Source organism: Borostomias antarcticus (genome assembly GCF_949987555.1).
Source record: "Borostomias antarcticus genome assembly, chromosome: 7".
Lineage (NCBI taxonomy): Eukaryota > Metazoa > Chordata > Actinopteri > Stomiiformes > Stomiidae > Borostomias > Borostomias antarcticus.
Window position 1 is genome coordinate 11,715,080 of NC_140240.1, and position 18,853 is coordinate 11,733,932.

Here is an 18,853-nt window from a genome sequence, read left to right on the forward strand (position 1 = left end):
TTTACGAAACACTCAAACGCTTATTCACGAATAAAGCTATGTATTCGGCAAATATATCTATTAAATTAAACAACTTCATAAAAAAACATCATATAGATCTGCAGATTGTTAAATAGTTAAATAGATGTTTTTGGTTTAGCACCCTTATTATGAAAAGGTGAAATTCGATGTCAGTGTTTACCGAGCAATTGGTTTGACCTAATCTGAGAACCCAGAAGCTCTTGCTGAAATTAGACATGCTTCTCTATTTCCTGTCTTACACTATTGGATGAAATGATTATTCAGGTGTGCCTGATCATTGTGCTGCAGTCAGGCACACCTGATTAATCACTTCATCCAACAGTGTAGGACAGGAAATAGAGAAGCATGTCTAATTTCAGGAAGTACTGGAGTTGTGCAATTGGCTAATTGCTAACGAGTCCTGCGTTCGTGAAGTTGTCAGTAACATATCTGACACAAAGTGCAATATAGGCTACTTGGACTTTCTTCCACGTTAACTCACGGAACAGTTTGCTTCTTTTCTGGGCTGGATGAGTTTTTCCCATTTAGTTCCGACTACAGTACGCTCCCAATAAAATCTGTTCAAATGCAGCTGGATTTGACAGGTAGGCGCTGGCTCCGCCCCTATGCTTTTGTGGCGTTTTACTCCAGATTAGGTCCGACCTGACATCATTCAGGGTTTGCAGAAGTACCCGGTTACCACAGACCAATCAAAAGGATTGTTTTATGTTAAGTAATGCTGCAACAATTCAGACGTTTTCAGTGGCTGAAAAGAGTGGCTGCTAATATTCAAAGAGCCTCAAAGCTTTTAAGTCCCATTTTACCTGAGGTCCCAATATACAATACCTGACATCCCCCCTACTGAGACTCATTGTCGTTTCCATATAAATGGCTCAGGTTCCCGTCAGTCAAAAGGTACAGGCTGAGCTCATCTAACAAATCAATCTACATCTTCCTTGAGATGGGAAATGTAGTCGTCATTTGTTTTACACGTTTAAAACCATCAAGGTTGTACCAGGGAACTAAAATCCTACAAACTGGCTTGAAGCTGCCTTCATAGTAAAAGGCAAGTGGATGTGATTGGTCCCACCATCACCACCACCTCACTGAGCGGCTGGTGGAGGAATGCTAACCCAGACTTGAGACACCACCTGGACTAGAGCCTGCCTACACAAACATTTCAAGTCTGGACAAACAGTAAAACATAAAATTATATTAAGATGCATTTACCAGCTTGTCATATCATCACGTAATAAAAAGGCAGATACTGTGTTTGGAACCAAACAGGACTAAGTGCGGTTCAATTCAAAGATTGATGACTGGAATAAATGGGTGCCTGGAAAAATAAATAGAAGGAAAACAAACAGTGGCGTAGTATGGAGAATGCTGCTCTGTTTCAGGAAATGTCCTCCCATGTCTCCCATGCTCACCAAGTCAGGGAGCACAGTAAACTGCAGTGAAATCAGATCTCAACAGCATGAACCACGTTCAGAGAACTGCAGACGACACTTCCTCCCGAGGTCCTTGTTTAAGACCAGTGTACAACTGCTGTCACTGGCCTGTGATGCCCCTGAGGCGCTGCCTCCTCCTCCTCCTTCACTTCCTCCTTCTACTCCTCCTCCTTCACTTCCTCCTTCTACTCCTCTGGTTGGGGCCTGTGATCCCACCCCCCCGAGGCTCCCGCCCCCGCCCCCACCCCCCCCTTACTCCTCCAGCGCTCCGGGCCCCTGGCCGTCCGGGGGCCTCCTCTGGGGGTGGTGAGGCTGGGCCAGGGGGAACCCCCTCAGCCTCTCCTGCAGGCTTCCCAGGGCCAGCCTCATCTGGTCGTCGGCCCTCTGCAGGGCCTTCACCTCCATGGTGTAGAATACATAGAGCAGGGCGGCGCAGAGCAGGATGGCGAAGCACAGCGCCCCCAGCAGGTAGAAGGAGGCGCGGGGGAAGGGCTGGGCGGTGCCCAGGGCCAGGCAGGGCACAGCGGCGATGGCCAGCTCCAGCAGCAGCAGCGCCAGGCCCATGGCGCCGGTACGGGCCGCCGTGTAGCGCGTCCTCTCGGCGCAGTGCAGGCCCACCTTCACCTCCGTCCGGGCCTCCGTCACAATGTCCACAAGCTCCGCTAGCTTACCTGGGGAGAGAGAGAGAGAGAGAGAGAGAGAGGGGTGTGAGTGAAGTCAAAACTGCCCCTACTACCTGGGGCAGGGAGGTGGAGGAGAGAGATAAGAGTTCAAGTCAGGCCCCAGCAGAACTAGATGTGAAGAGCAGAAAAACCATCACAAAGAAAATGAAGAAACGTGAAAAAAACGTAAATGTGTATATACATTGTGTATAATTGTGTATATGCATTGTATATATGTTACGGCCAATGTGAGAAAACGGGGAATGTGAGCTTTTCCCGGTTATTGCGCACATTCCCCGACCTCGCGGGGAATGTAGGAGAAACATGTGCGTTTCTCACATTTCCCGGGTAATGTGCATATTCCCCGACCTTGCGGGAGATGTGAGAAATTGGTTAGTATTTCTCACATCTCCCGTACGGTCGGAGATTGTGCACATTAACCGGGAAATGCTTACAATTCCCGACCTTGCGGTAAATCTAGGAAAGCGCAACCGTTTGCAAAACTTCTGCGCAGCCGGGTGGTGGGAGGGCTTATGTGACGCCTCTGATGGCGTGCACCATAAGAGGCACCCACGGTAGTTGGGCTAACGTTACTGGCGCACACCTGTGAGAGATTTTTCGTCTTTTCGTCTGTCTTTCGGCTAGCTAACGTGTAGGGTTCCTTTGGAGGTTCCCACCTTCCTGTTGTTGCAATGTTCCTTTTGCGTTTGTTAACTTGATCACCAGTGTAGGCCTATCCTCCTAATACTACTTACACTGTGTGCAGCATAGGCTATATTACTGTTCAAGTAGACCACAGACTGTTATTATTAACTGTAGGGGAGGACCGGGACGAATGAAACACTTTTTGGTTTGATCAGATTTACACAGAAATTAATAAAGATGGAGATTACATTTTTTGATGACAAACAACTTGTACATGTCCTTTACTAACCTATTAGTTGTAGGTTTCATTCTGTGGTGTAACAGTTCAATTCAAGACGGCCGAGAACAGAAGATGTGCATTGTTTCTCTTGTCCCTGCCGTGCGGGGGAGTGAAACAGATGAGTGGGACGAGTGAAACAGTGAGATTGTTTTGCTTATTGTGTTGCGTAGCCTCGCGGCTTGTAGGCTAATTATCTTAACTTTCAACACATGTATAATTAGACCCAATTTAATGTTTCCATTAATGCAATTGATGCTATGTATTCGAAAACCATGGGCAAAATGTCAAGCGCCTCTCGTTCTAAGCGCACGAGCCCTCTCCCACCACCAGGTTTTGCATACGGTTGGACTTTGCTAGATTTACCGCAAGGTCGGGAATTGTAAGCATTTCCCGGTTAATGTGCACAATCCCCGACCTTGCGGGAGATGTGAGAAATACTAACCAATTTCTCACATCTCCCGCAAGGTCGGGGAATGTGCACATTACCCGGTAGATGTGAAAAACGCACGTTTCTCCTACATTCCCCGAGAAAAGCTCACATTCCCCGTTTTCTCACATTGACCGTAACATATACATACTCTAGGGATGTGTGCAGATAGTCGTTTAAACCACGATATGGTGCAACCTCTGCTAGTGTTTTAGGAAATACTAGTCGGCTAAACTAAATATAGGCTAATATAATTGGATTTTTAAAATTGTATTTAAAGGAGTAGTAAAGGGAAAATGCATGTTGAGCCCTGTTTTAAGGTTACTTATGATCATATACAATGGTTCAGATCAAAACGTTGACAAAACTAGCACTTTTGAGAAAGTCTGATAATTGCTCTACCACCGTTTTGGTCATACAATGGATGTGGGTGGGCACCTTGAAAAATCATTCAAAAAACATGTTAAACTCTCGATTTCAAAGACAAGAAGCTCACCGAGGGGGTAATTGGTGTCCGTTGGTGTTCTGACATCAAATTTGCCACAAAGTATGAATCCTGTAGGGTTTTATTGATCATTTTATGAAATCCATTGACTTGTATTGACGCGACCGTTGTGGATGTGTAAGATCAATCCGCAGAGGGGATTCAGGAAGCGGAACTACTTACGGTAACTATTGTTATTGTTTATGCTGCTAGGCTACCTAGTTTGCGGAAGTTTACACATCTATGTGCTGTGACTAAATAGTTATATGCTAAATATTTAAAAAAGCCTTTCCAGATTAACTAGAATCTTACTTAAAGGTGAATTATATGTCAGAACGCCAACTAACACCTAGGTGAGTTTCTTGTCTTGGAAATCGAGAGTTTAACATGTTTTGAATGATTTTTCAAGGTGCCCACCTACATCCATAGTATGACCAAAACGGTGGTAGAGCAATTATAAGACTTTCTCAAAAGTGCTAGTTTTGTCAACTTTTTGATCTGAACCATTGTATATGATCATAAGTAACCTTAAAGCAGGGCTAAACATGCATTTTCCCTTTGCTACTCCTTGGTGAAACAGGAAGTTTCAAGGAAAAAGATTAAAATAATTAAAGTCACCTTACAAACAGTACTCAGGCGTAGGCCTATAGGGTAGGGGGCACCTGGCCTGGCCGGTAACCCAAAGCCAGTGCGTGAACAGGCTAGCTCTTGGAGTTTAGTCAAATACATGTTCCCATTGTTGCACTCAAACTGACAAATTTTAATATGAGCGCACTTTAGTGGCAATGACACCCCTGACATAGTTCCCATGTTAAATCAGGCTACTAAGACAGCGGATGTGTTTTGAAGCAAAATTGTGTTTTTTTGGTCCACAAAAAACACACATAGAATAATGTAAAACAGTGCAAATAAAAATAAAGCGAAATAAACAACAGGCCTCCCAGTTTTTCTTTGGGGAGGAGGACTATACCGTCAACTCAAGATGAGCTGGACTCTGAACCGCTTATCTCACTGAGCGAAGATCCACTTCTCACCCTAACCCCGGGTCCGTATCCTTTCCCTACCCCCACCCTACCCCAACCCCTGCCTCTATCTGGGCCCAGGCACACTCACGAACACACAGACATACACCAGTGTTTGCCATGTCTCTCCTATGATGTTTTTAGCCCTTCTTACTCTGAAAATGTGATTTAATGTAATTTATTGCTTTATAAATGTTCTTAGCCATTAGACAAACATACTCCAGGAGCTTGCTCGATCGCCTTGTTGAGAGGGGTCAGGGAAGAATTTTTACAGCTCACTTTTCTGGCCCCCGGGTGATACTGTTTTTTTGCTTCCCTCTGGAATATGTAGGGGTGGGACCTATGCCCACCTCCCTTGTTCTCTGTAAAGGGCATTGTGTTGCCTCTGTGTATGAAATGCTCTATACAAATAAAGCTTTGATTGACTGATTGATTCTGTGGTGGCGCAGACAGTAGGCTACCAGCTTTCAAATCACTACCTTAGTTTCAACTAATTTGTAACATTCAAAGCAATCACCTGATATTATTGAAATTATTAAATCAGTTGTGTAGTGGTCAGCTCAAATGAAACCATTTTGCAGTATCAACGCGTTTATTTTCTTGCCTATAGGCCGCTTACACCAGGCCGAACATTTTCAAAAGTAGCCTACAATTCGTTGGGCTATATTTTTTTGCACAATAGGCCTATTATTTTTATGTGTTTATTTGCACTGTTTATGCATTATTTGTGATTCAGCACTGGAAAGCTTTGAAAGATTGAAAAGATTGCTCGTATTTCCTCCCTCACAGAAAAAGACCGTCTCATTCTCTCCGTCTCATTCTGTCCATTTCTCAGAGCGGGTCTCTGCCTGGCGCGTGTGTGGCTATGTTGCACAATACCTGCTCCGAGAGTGAATGACAGACAGATCTGTTCTGATAATTAAGAATAGCTAAAATGCTTCTTAGACGAATAGGCCTATATTAATCTTATTGCAAGTTATAAATTGGGTTGTGGAGATAAACGGTGCAAGATAACATTTATAGCCTATCATAATGGCTTTTCAACTTCTTCCTATCTTCTCACTTTTTGCAACGCGAAATGCAATTGGGATTCAACAAGCCCCCTTCATGTCAACACACAAGGGCTTTTTGCATAATCAACCAATTGTTGCGCTTCAGAGTAAAACGCACCTTGCGCATCTGCCTTGCCTATCTTGCATCGAGATTTTAGGGAATTATTCCATCGGTCCACATACAGTACATGCCGAACCATGGGGGGCGATCCATATGGATCATGGATCAACTAGGCTATGTTCCGTTACACCACTATTAAATAAATTAACTTTATTGCAACCACAGGTCCATATACAATAAAACAATACAAAACGAGTTAGACTGTTACAAAACCACCGTATAGTCGTCAGTGAAAATAGTCACTGTGCACATCTCTAGTATACATCCCTAGTACACATCCCTAGTATACACACTTCTAAAAAGGAGTGAATTCCACCATTTCTGGTACCTGAATGTATCCAAGTGTCAAAATCCTGACTGACTGCGAGAATACTCTAGAAGGCCGTGTTGGTAGTGTGGAGGGAGCACCTGCTGGACAGTCCTGCTCTCCTGCCCTCTGCTCTCCTCCAGCCTGCTGCGTCCGCGGTGACGAGGGATCCAGTCTCAGCTCGACGCTCAGGGCCTCGTGGTCAGAGTAGGGGTAGCGGCGGTCGGGGACGGAGCCCTTGGTGGTGGACATGGACTCGCACTGGACCTCCACTCTGGAAGAGCCCTGACAGCAGAGAACACACCCGCGCAGACCAGTGACGTTAGCATGAAACAACGCTTGTTTTCCCGAACGTGCCGAAAACCGGACCGTTCGTACAGAATAAACGAAGCCCGCTGCAACAAATTACCTTCTTTTTCTAAGTTTTAGTCTAAGAATGAAAGAGATTCAAACCGTATTCATGTCTAAGACAACTGACGCATGAGGTGTCCCGCTCACCTTCATGAGGATGTAGTCTATCCGGATGCCCTTCTCGAAGGGGACAAGCTCCTTCTGACTGATGAAAGGGTTGTCAGCTATGAGCGTCATGCCGTCCTCACATCCCTGCCGAGTAGAGATGTAACGGTGTGAAAAGTTCATATCACGATTATAGTGACCAAAATTATCACGGTTATCAGTATTATCGCGGTATTGTAAAATGTGGTGAACATTTTCTAAAAATACTGATACACACACTGAAATAATTTCAACCACTTTTATATTGAAAACCACAAATAAAATTAGCAGCACTATTAACTTTTTTTTGCATAAACACAAACAACATGCGTCATAGAGACTGTTGCTAACTTCAAATACCGTTTTAATGATAATTTTATCACGATAAATTTAATTGATTGTTATCACGGTTTATCATTACTGGTTATCGTTACATCCCTACTACCAGGTGGAATGAGCGAAGGTGATCAACACAAAGACGGTCAAAACTCTCTTTTGATGGTACATAGCTTTTCAGTGAAACCTCTTTAATATGCATAGTCAGAACTGATTATGTAGAGCTCATCGCTGGATCTAAAAATGTACGGATACAACAGTTGGACTGTGGTGCGATCTTACATCAAACTTGTCGGTCTCTGTGTAGCAGTCTCTGAGGCCAGTGTAGGTCCTCAGCAACCTGTTGCCCAGGTCCTGAGGATGCATGTTCAGATCCCCGCCCAAGATCACCACGTCTGCCCCACTGGAGGTATGCCTGTCAAAGAACCAGATAAGAAACGTATAAGAAACCCCCTTCTATCCCAGTGCATATGACACATCTTTGAACTAGCCACTGACACGTCCAAGTTCAAACAGAGTCCAAGGACATCTGATGATATACTATTATCGCAAGTTAAAGGCTCCGCCGTGTGTTTTTATGGGTATAGAGTAGTAGGTGCGACTGTACCGGATGAACGTGTGTTTTTATGGGTATAGAGTAGTACAGTAGGTGGGGTATCAAGTGGTTAAGGATTTGTTCATAGATAAATGTTTCTGCTCTTTCAACCAACTCTCTGAAAAATATGAGTTGCCTAGGTCACACTTTTACAGATATCTGCAGACCAGACACTATGTGCGCTCTATGTTAGAATGCTTCCCTGACGAACCTGTCGGCAATCCCATTGATGCATTTCTTGAATTCGATCCGCTATCCAAGGGAGCACTGTCTACATTATATGGGAAAATATCTATGTTAAGAAGTGCACCTTTGGATAAGATCAGAACTGCTTGGGAGAGCGATTTGGGGCATACACTGACTGATGAAATCTGGGACTCCATATTTACTTCGATTCATAAGTCCTCTCTCTGCGCAAGACACTGCTTATTGCAATTTAAGGTTGTCCACAGAGCCCATATTTCTAAGGCCAAATTAGCTTCTATGATGATGTCTCCCCAACTTTTGATGAATGTAAGATTGCTGATGGTACCCCTTTTCATCAATTCTGGCTCTGTCCCCGAGTGCATACATTTTGGGTAGACGTCTTTAACACTCTTTCCACCATAGTACGAAAGAATGTAGACCCTGATCCTGTGTTAGCTCTGTTTGGTATTACAGAGAGAGAGATGATGCTCTCCTGGCACACTATGAGCGTCGCATGGTTGCCTTTGCTCTATTACTTGCCAGGCGAGCAGATTTGCTCACATGGAAGGAAGCCGCACCGCCCACACTCAGCCGTTGGCTGCAAGATATAATGTCCTGCCTTAAAGGACAATGCTCGTTTTTGACAATCGGCATGTAGAAGAAATTTAAAATCCAGCGCGAGCCAGTATATCCATGTAATGGCGGTGGTCGGGGTACTTAGAATGCAGTTTCTAAAAATCTATTTTCTGCCGCGAAACGGTTGTTTTCATCAATCTGTCTTTATGAATCGCTAGTTGTGCTTACATAGAGCATAGGCCTGTTGTGAGGCCTGTTCTGGTTTTTCACATGCCTCTGTAATATGATCTTTAGAAACGTCTTTCGAAACGAAATAGCTTCCTCACTTGCTCCAGCACGCATGCGCACAGCGTGCAATCGTTGCTCCAGCACGCTGTGCGCATGCGTGCTGGAGCAAGTGAGGAAGCTATTTCGTGTCTAAAGACGTTTCTAAATACGAAATAGCTTCCTCACTTGCTCCAGCACGCATGCGCACAGCGTGCTGGAGCAACGATTGCGCGCTGTGCGAATGCATGCTGGAGCAAGTGAGGAAGCTATTTCGTTTCGAAAGACGTTTCTAAAGATCATGGCATGTGAAAACCACAACAGGCCTATGTTCTATTTAAGCACAACTAGCAATTCATCAAGACAGATTGATGAAAACAACCGTTTCGCGGCTGTTTCTAAATAGATTTAGAAACTGCATTCTAAGTGCCCCGACCACCGCCATTACATGGATATACTGGCTCGCGCTGGATTTTAAATTTCTTCTACATGCCTCCGAACTACACCAAAGTGATCTCGGTGAGTCAAACGTCTTATAATATGTCGTAAATAAGGTCCAGGTTGTCAAAGACGAGCATTGTCCTTTAAACTTGAGATGTTGCGTTTTTCAATTGGAGGTTCTGAAAAGAGATTTTATAAGACCTGGGGTCCCTTTTTGACACATTTCCACAACACGCAAACATAGCTTTTTAGTTGCCAACTATGCCGCTTTTGTCGCATGAGCCTACCTGTAGTCTAATTTTACTTTATTTATTTATTTTTGTCAGTCTTTTCTAATATATATATATTTTTTACATAATGTCCATCTGCTCTGTGTTTTTTCTCACTGTTTAAACCAGATAAATGTGCCTTTGACTTTTGTGTCCTGCACTTCAGATGACCTTGGGGTTTGAGGGTGGGGGGTGGGGTGGGATAGGGAGCTACATAGTTGAATGGCAACAACTGTACCTATCTTTGTTTTTGTTTTGTTCTCTAACTGTATTGCCTTTATATCGGCCAATCACCTTTATCCTTGTTTGATTTCTACTTGACATGTACCTGGCCGTACCTAGCTCCCTGTGGGGTTCAATTTTGATTGTATTTTGTGTTTTCCTGTTATTATTGCTGACTTGCAATGTAACTCAATAAAAAGATTTTGAAAAGAAAAAGAGTAGTAGGTGGGACTGTACCGGATGAACTGCTGCAGCTCCCAAGCCTGAACCACTCTGTGAGGTAAGTAGGAGTCCTTCTCCCGGCTGTACTCTGCATGCAGCTGCGCACAACACAACATACGGGATATACTGCATAAACACGTCAGTCAACACTATGCCTTGTAAATGGAGAGAGGAGAGGCCCGAGGTGAGGAGAGAAGAGAGGAGGCACAAGAGGAGAGGATGGGAGGGAACTCACATGCGTTACATAGACATGTGCTTTCAGTCTGCCTATGTCCAAGATGACCATCCCAACTGCTTTCCCTCCGAACCAGTCTCCATGGTGGACCTACAGTATCAGAGACAAAAAAATAAATAAATCAATATCTACATCTGACTACGGTGATGTATTTTTGGTCTAGTCTGTAACTTTTTAATGGTGTTTTCAGACGAATGTTTTCACGCAGGAGTATTCCGACTCACCATGTAAGGGTAGCCATTCAATGAGTAGCAGTACAGAAAGGTGTCGTGGATCCTATGTCTGGAGAATGCGGCCAGGCCGCTTCCTATGACTCCACTGAGGAACAGATGAGGACAAAAAAAGGTTTTGTACAGTAAGTAACGTCTGCATCACCTGCTAGACGGGTTAATGCATGTTCAGTGTCTTTGTTATTGTGCTCATTAGCAGTGTAATTTTTTGGGAGTTTGATATAACACCAGAACTGCGGTTTGCTAAACCAATGGGCAATGAGGTACTACATTAAAGATTATTCTCACTCAGTGTCAATTTGACATTTCTCCCCTGCTCTGACTTATTTGTACTACACGTCCACGTTGTCATGATTACAAAATGAGGATTGCAAAAGAATTTAGACGTTTCTTTTGTTGTTTTTTAAGCTCAAACACCCCCTATAAACGTGAGAGAGAAAAAAAATACCCAGTGGTACTCAGGAGTGAATGGCCAGGCCTTTCTACTAGAATAATTACCTAGTGATGTTTTTATTTTCCAACATAAAATCAAGTAGCTATCCAAAGTCTTGCAGCGGTGAATGCACTATTGCGATTATGTTTAATGGGCCATTAGTGAGAACAATTATAATAATAATCATCATCATCATCTTTATTTGTGAAACACATTTCATACAAAATATGCAGTTCAAAGTGTTAAATAAATAAATAAATTGCATGCAGTTTTTCACATAAAAACAGACATCGAACTGACCTAAAAACAGGGACAGATGAAAATAGAATATATGATATGATGGAAAATAAAACCCACCGAGTTATAATCAATAAGAAGAGCCTAGATCTTGATACTCAATCAGCAGATCTGTCATACTCAGCAGAAATGATTCCGCAATACCGTTGAGATATTTATAGGCTACTCGTAAGAAGTCCTGATATACATGACAGTAAGGACTTGACAGCCACGAGCGTGCCTTAGCTGACGGTCCCTCTTGTATTTCCCAATATTCTTCTTCTTGGCATTGTGGGCCAATAGTCCTGATGGTGGCGCCTCAGCAACCGTCTAATGTTTAAAACTTAAAAAAATCAAATCAGCCGTACATACCATCACTGTGAAACCACCACCAAAATGTAGGCCCAAGTCAGCAGAAACTTCCATATGCTTTGAGCTGGCGGAAATTATGTCCATCACTATGTATCTATACATTATGTCCAAGTCCATCACTCTGCGTTTCTTAAAAACTGTAAAACCCTACTCCTCCCACATTTTTTGATGAATTTACACCCCAATTGTTACAGTGCATCTTCAGGGTCCTCCACAAATTATGTTCACAGATTTTTTAAATATCAAAAATTTAGCCCACAGCGCATCAAAATGTTTTACTGTACACTAACAGTACTGTACGCAGCTACTGCAAATACTCAATCAATAAATCTCCAATGTTCATGAAAAAAATGACAACATTTTCATGACATGGTAGATGTAGTGTGAAATTTTTCAGAATTTTGTTTAAAAAACTGAAATGTTGACAGTATTTTGAAGTCTGTCCTCATTTTGTCCCCTCAAACTACTGATGTTCATACTGGAAAAAATACACTACCCACAATCCTTTAGTGCAACAGCAATGTCTCCACCAATCAGAGACGTTGCTGTTGGCAACCCCGCCCCAATAGCGGACCTTAGGACTACAACTGGCTAAATTGACTCTGGTTGAGAGGACACCTGTGCCACTCTGTGTATATATAGCCTATATGTAGTTCTTTATCTTTTCATTATTTGCTATAGCTGTGCGTTGTCCCTGGTGTTTCCTGTGCCATCTTGTAAGTTTGTAAGCTTTGTCTCTTTACCTTAGTTTCATTGTTTAGTCTTTGGTTAAGTTTTTTACCCCTTGTGGCATTAACAATTTGTGGAAACTGATGAAGCCTCCATGCTACATACACCTGTAACATTTACATGCAACCCTTGATTGCTTGTTAGTGTGAAACCATCAACTGTATGGCTTCTCACATGACAGGTAGCTCAACAAGAGTTAAAGCCCAGGGGGATGCAGAATAAAAATGCCAATGCATACTCGGGCACTGTGCTGTGACATGATTTTTTAAACATATTTTTAATTAAATAAGTTTTAAATTATGGTCTGGGCTAATACATGAGCATCCCCTCATCTCTTTGTCATTGACTCTTCCTCCTCCTCTTCTACCTCATTTATTTATTTTTATTTAATAGTTTAAAATTCAGAGACAGTGCACATTAAGGAACATTTCTGTAAACATGCTGGTTTAGCCAAATTGGCTAATTTCCAAACATAGTCTCTGGGGCAGATGACATGAGCACTACAATAATTAAAATACATTATATACATAATAACAAATAATGCATATTTGTCATGCACAGTTCCCCATAGTTTCTTTGTATTGTGGCAACCCAGGGGACAGGGAAGACCACACATGCCAAAATGGCAGTGGCACAAAAAGACAAGGGAAGCAAGTTGCAGAAAATAGCTAGAGGTTGTCTCTTTAATAAGCTTAAAGTGTTACAAATGAAAGATCTCAAACAAAATCCACACATGAGGCAGCATGCTGTCTGCCTCACCCCTCTTCTACCAGGCTTCTTCTGGCCTGGGTTTTCAGTTTTTGGTGAGGGGACCTGGCTGATTGTCCACACCTGCCTCAGATCAGCAATCAGCCCAGGTACAGTCATTCATCTCTAAACCACCGCCTATGGGGTTCTGGGAGCTGTAGTCCCACAGCTAGCGGCCACTTTGTGGCACATGTGGCCATTTTGGGCAGTGAGGGCTCTGGGTTACCACAGTATTCCATCAAAATCCAATCATGTTTTCATGTAAAATAAAATGTGTGCTTACGTACAGGTGTGACTGAACCAACTTCAACCCTCAAACAGCTAAGATTCATTATTTGGCTAGTTCGCAACAGCATGGCATGTTGTCTTTGGGTGTTTTCATTACATTAATCATTTAGCTAATGCTTTATCCAAAGTGACTTACACTAATTGCATTTAACATAAAGTTAGTATTCACAAGAACTTACAAGTGTAACTCCTTTCTAAACAAGTGACAAAGTATAATCTAGAGCTTAAGGTTAAGTGCAAAAGTAAATAACAAAAAAACAATAGGTGCTTAAGAATGGCAATCCTGATAGTACTTCTTGAAGAGGTGAGTTTTGAGCCTATGGCAAAATATGAGCAGTCCTGATGTTGGTAGGCAGTTCACTGTGTGGCCAGGACAGAAAAGAGCTGTGACCATGTCACAACCTCTAAACTTGTTCTATAACTGTTCTGTAGCAGTTATCAGGAAAACATATGCCTGCACCAGTTTGTATATGTGTACACCTAGACCCTCATATTTGTCATTTGTCTCCTTCTTCCTCTTACTCCGTCCGGCCCTGACCCAGTGCTGCACAGCAGCTAGAATTAAAATCAAAGTCCAACAAATGCAGCCAAAAGGACCCGGTTCCAAATTTCTCAAGATCCGGTAATCAATAAGGTCGGAGCTTATCGGGTCTGCTATCGAGCCTACAGCCGAGTGACCATTTTAACCGGGACAATCAAAAGTGTAGGCTAGGCTACTGCACGTTCATGCAAGCAAGTAGGCATATATAATTCTTGAGCACCAAAACCAGGCCTTTTCATTCAGAATGATACAAGTATTTCAGTTTCAGCATCATGGACAGCTTCCCAGCAAGCAACATATTGGTCTGCACACACTCGGCTACACTTTTAGTCTTGTAGGTAGGAATGCCGACGTAAAGATCATATTAACTTGATAAATGTCATGTGAGCACTGTTAACAAGCATCACATTATGTTGTGGTTAAAACCGTTGGCAGTGAATGTTGTAAACTAGTGTTCTACAGATATTTTTTTTTTATTTTTTATTCAATTGAATTGCATGCCAACCGCTGTTATTTTATTGCCTTGCACACGCGTTCACAAGTTTGCTTGTTGAGAAAATGGCAGAGCGTGCAAAACGGTCAAGTGCTTGGCTTCATTTCACAAGAGTGAAAGATAAAGACGAGGCGAAAAAGCAATAAATGCAAAACCAGTTCTGTTAAACATGTATTGCCGTCCGTCTCGTTTTTCCGATAGAGAAGTATCGATAGTGGTATCAATAAGGACCCGGATCATTAACCAGACTAGATAACGGTATCAATATCAATAAAAATGTATGATCCCCATCCCTAGCTGTAACATGGCAAAATGTGGAAAAAGTGAAGGGGTGTAAGTACATTCCGGACGCACTGTATAAGAAATATAAAGAAAGACTTTTGGAAAAAGTAGCTTTTTTTTTTCTCTTCACGCACAAAACACTCGAACAAACCGAAACCGTGACCCAAAAACCACGGTACGTGTGGAACCGTGGGCCAACTGTACCGCTGCATCCCTAGTGCCCAGTAAACTGTCAAACCTGAGTAAGCCTCGGGCAGTTAATTCATACTGACGTTCCGCCAGGTCCCTCTCTGAACGGTGAATAACTGAGCGGATTAGAAAACCCACCGCTGGTCTTTGATTAGATCTCATGCCGCGTATGGAGGTCAGGCAAGCATTAGGCTGAACTTGGGGGAAATTCCTTCGAGAAAATCTCACAGTTCACTCACAGAATTCATAGTAATATTCCTCTGGGCCTACCTTCTGAAGTAGTGGGAGTGAGGATGGCTACAGGCAAGTTTCTTCTTCAAGTAGATGTAGTCTTTTTCACTCCATACCTGAGAGAAATGTTTTACCATGTCTCAACATTGCTAAATAGTTGACAGTTAATTGATTTATTGAGTATGACTGAAACTTTAGGGTGAAATGTCACCATTGAGAAAGCATTTGGCACGGCCTTGGCTTGTGGTGACAGCTAAGAGAGTGGGCTGTGTCATACGGCATGTGTGCAGACTTCCAGTCCGTGTGTGTGAGTGTGAGTGTGTGTGTTCACAAACCTCCTGCAGCAAGGCGATATCATACTGCTCCTTGCTCAGCAGTTCTGCTATCATAGCGTAGCGCTGCGGACAGTGCTTACTGAGATACCGGATCCCCCTGAGAAGATAAAGCAGAACAGACATCATCATCGACCGCACTGCTAGCTTGTGTCATCAAGTTATCCGTTTGGTCATCTCCTTAACCTTCCTTAATAAGGTTGTTTATCGGGAAACGTGGCCAATATTGTTTGCGAAAACAGCAAATAAAGTTGATATCTTTCTATCTAAAGCTGAATTGACTCCTCATTCCAATGAAAAGCGTTGGTATGTACAACGTTCTAAAAAAAGGTCTCCCAGGTCTGTGCCGAAGATGTCTTCTGGTTGCCCTATTTGCATGTAATCCTCTGCTGATCACAGTAGGGCCTAAATGTGCAGCAAATCTGGAGCAGAGTTAATAATTATATGTAGCCTATGAATAGTTTGGTTGCGAGATATCCATTTTAAGAAATGTTGTTTATTTGACATACTGTTTAAGACAATCAAATTCATTCACATCCTTTAACACTGCTTCTTCCAGGTTTCCATGCACCTGTCGGACCACTAGGGCTGTCAAATAAATACTTGAACTTCGACTAGTCTTCAACTTTGGGGAAAAAATGCACAATAGATCTTCAAAATGTAGATTTGATTAGTAGGCTACCGCAAAGCAGCGCGCGTCACACAGCCTCCCAAGCCGCCCATCTTCTAACCATGCCAAAGCACATTACATTAGTAGTCACTCTTTTCAACATGGCCAAAAAACAGCCAAACAACTAGGTAGTGACAAAATACCTTAGTTACCTAAAATCCGAGCGCGTTTTCTTGGTAGCCAACACTGTAAACAAACACTGAACCCCCCCCTCCCCCCTAGCACTAGGAATGACGGGTTCTCATCTTCATAATCCATTATAGGTGTTAGACCGGGGGCGTGAGGTGGGGGCCCGCCGGGGGGGGCGGAGTTTGGGTGGTAGATCTTGTTGAGCTGGTCATTTTAAAAGTAGCCCACAAGCCCAAAATACTGTTAAAAACAGATAGCAGCACCGTTTGTCCATGAGCTTATCAATATTTCGGTACCGACCCATGACGTACCGGTACTAAAAAATACTGGTTTCCGACAGCACAGAAGTAAAGTTATAACTACAGTTATACTGACCAGCAGTTGAGGGAAAAGACCCTTAGCCTGTGCGCGTCTGTGTCCGCCATAGGGCTGGATGTTCTGGACCAGAGTCGGGGGGACGACTGCAGAGTTTAGCCTACTTCCTGGGTGAGGGACACAGGACCACGTCACTCCTAAAGAATCACACAGCAAGAATAGTGAAACACAGACACTGAGACACACAGGGATCACATGAAAAGCCTTTGACGCACACATCTGTCCTGTTTTTACTGAGTCAGCATTAAAAGTGTCGCACAAACAAAACTAGAAATGGTGCTCGGAGAGCACAGACCTCCGCCCATGAATTTATGGTTTTATGGTTCTGTGTGTGCACGCGTGAGTAGTACATGTTTGGTATTCCTGCATTCTTTATAGGGGTGAGAATCTCTAGGCACCACACAATTTGATTCCATGTCGAGATATGGCCATTTCAATTCCCCCAATTGACAATGAATGGGTGGGATTTTTCGCTCCTGAACCAAAAAAAATGAATGGAGGTGAGTGGCCGTCCATATGCGACTCGTGGAACCGCCCGGTGGTTCTGATCCGCTGAGTTGGTCCATATACACCCTTACACCGAGTTCGGTCTGGTAGTTTTTGCTTAATCTTGCCAACAAACAAACCAACACATGCCACCGAAAACATTACATCTCACGCTGTGTCTGGGGGAGGAGGGGGGGGGGGGGGGGGGTAATTAACAGAGAACTTGAAATTCATACGTTCATAAGTTTACATGAAGCATCACTAGTTTTTAGTTAAAAAAACATAACATATTCATAGTCAACATATTCAAGTCACATTTCAGTGTGATGTTAACTATAACTGTTAAGTCAAAGCCTGGTGGTGGCCAGGGTCAAGATAGCCAACATTAGCACACTCGCCTACTTAACCTAGCTACTGGGGGAGGTGACGTTTTAGCTGTCTGGCTAGGTCCGCTAATGATATCTATCCGCTAACGTTAGCTAGCTAGAAAATAGATATATTAAGTTAACTTATCCAGCTAGAGCCATTATTAGGGCTACACGCTCGATAACTAATGACAAAAACTCATGTTCACTTGCCAGGTAGCTCCTAAACTTGATAGCTTACTTCCCAGCTCATTATGCGATGCGGCATTCAAGTTCCGTCTGACTGCTGCAATGTGTAAAAAGACACACATTGCAAAGGCACAACACAAAAGGTTGTAATAATATGATAATAAATAGACAAGCAGCTAGCTAGCTTAATGCTATTAACACAAATGGTCCCCTTGCCTTGACAGGTATTTCGGTTGAGCCTTGTTTCCGATCGAGTGGTCGCCTACTTGTGAAGCTGCTGAGTAGCCACACCGTGTTGAGTGGACTGTGGAGTCAGGAAGACTTCAAAATAAAAGTACCCTCCTGCTGAAATCTCTCTGCTCTCCTGCTCTCTCTCTCTCTCTCTCTCTCTCTCTCTCTCTCTCTCTCTCTCTCTCTCTCTCTCTCTCTCTCACACACACACACACACCCTCCCCTATCTCTCTCTCCAACTGAACATCCTACAATGTTCAGCGCAGACAAATAAGAGACTGACAATAAATGCATACAACAAATATTTGTAATTTTCTGGGGAGAAATGGCCCCAAAGGCACCATGCGTCTTTTATTGATAGATTACACATTTTGATTTGATTACATAATACAACCCCTTTATTTTGAAGATAACAGAAAATACAAAATAAGCAATGCACAATGGTAACCAAGGCCACAATAAATCCCCTTCTACCAATAAAACCGCCAACACCATTCGGATTATCATACATAAGATATATCCTCATCAAAATAAACACAAACGCACAACATTTTCAATGGGTGCATATGGCTTCCACTGAAAGTCCAAAACAAACAGAAAACAACAAACAAAACACATATTAATCATGATAATGGTAATAAAAAAACAAGGGCCTGTAAAAAAAAAAAAAAAAAGTAAAATTGAGAAGTCTGTTAGAAAATGTTTAGCAGTTGTTTGTCTAGTTTGACATTCAAAATAAGGTGCAATAAATACACCACACAGAGTCTGATGTGTGAAAAGTTTTGAGACAGAAGTCCAATGAGTCTTCTGCACAGATAGGATCCCCTGTCTACCCAGATCTAAAGGCTGACTGTTTATCTTGTTGTTAATATTTATCTTGGCAGTTATCTTGTCTTTAGTATAAAGTTCTGCAATACTTGCAACACGTTCGTTGCCATGACAAAGGAAAGACTTCCCCTGTAGCCCAATCCTG

At 42.9% G+C, this 18,853-nt stretch overlaps 1 protein-coding gene across 1 annotated transcript; it reads right to left on the reverse strand.

The window, feature by feature from the left end:
• Positions 1 to 1,703: 1,703 nt before the first annotated feature.
• On the reverse strand, positions 1,704 to 16,748 carry LOC311311590 (sphingomyelin phosphodiesterase 2-like; the record flags this gene model as incomplete). The annotated part of the gene is made up of 10 exons (XM_084441340.1): positions 16,610 to 16,748; positions 15,439 to 15,535; positions 15,143 to 15,219; positions 10,517 to 10,610; positions 10,293 to 10,382; positions 10,073 to 10,155; positions 7,565 to 7,697; positions 6,950 to 7,054; positions 6,553 to 6,736; positions 1,704 to 2,122 (listed from the first exon to the last, which is right to left on the reverse strand). The coding sequence occupies exons 1-10, from the start codon at positions 16,657 to 16,659 to the stop codon at positions 1,704 to 1,706; spliced, it is 1,332 nt and encodes a 443-aa protein (XP_084297466.1). The 5' UTR covers positions 16,660 to 16,748.
• Positions 16,749 to 18,853: the final 2,105 nt, after the last annotated feature.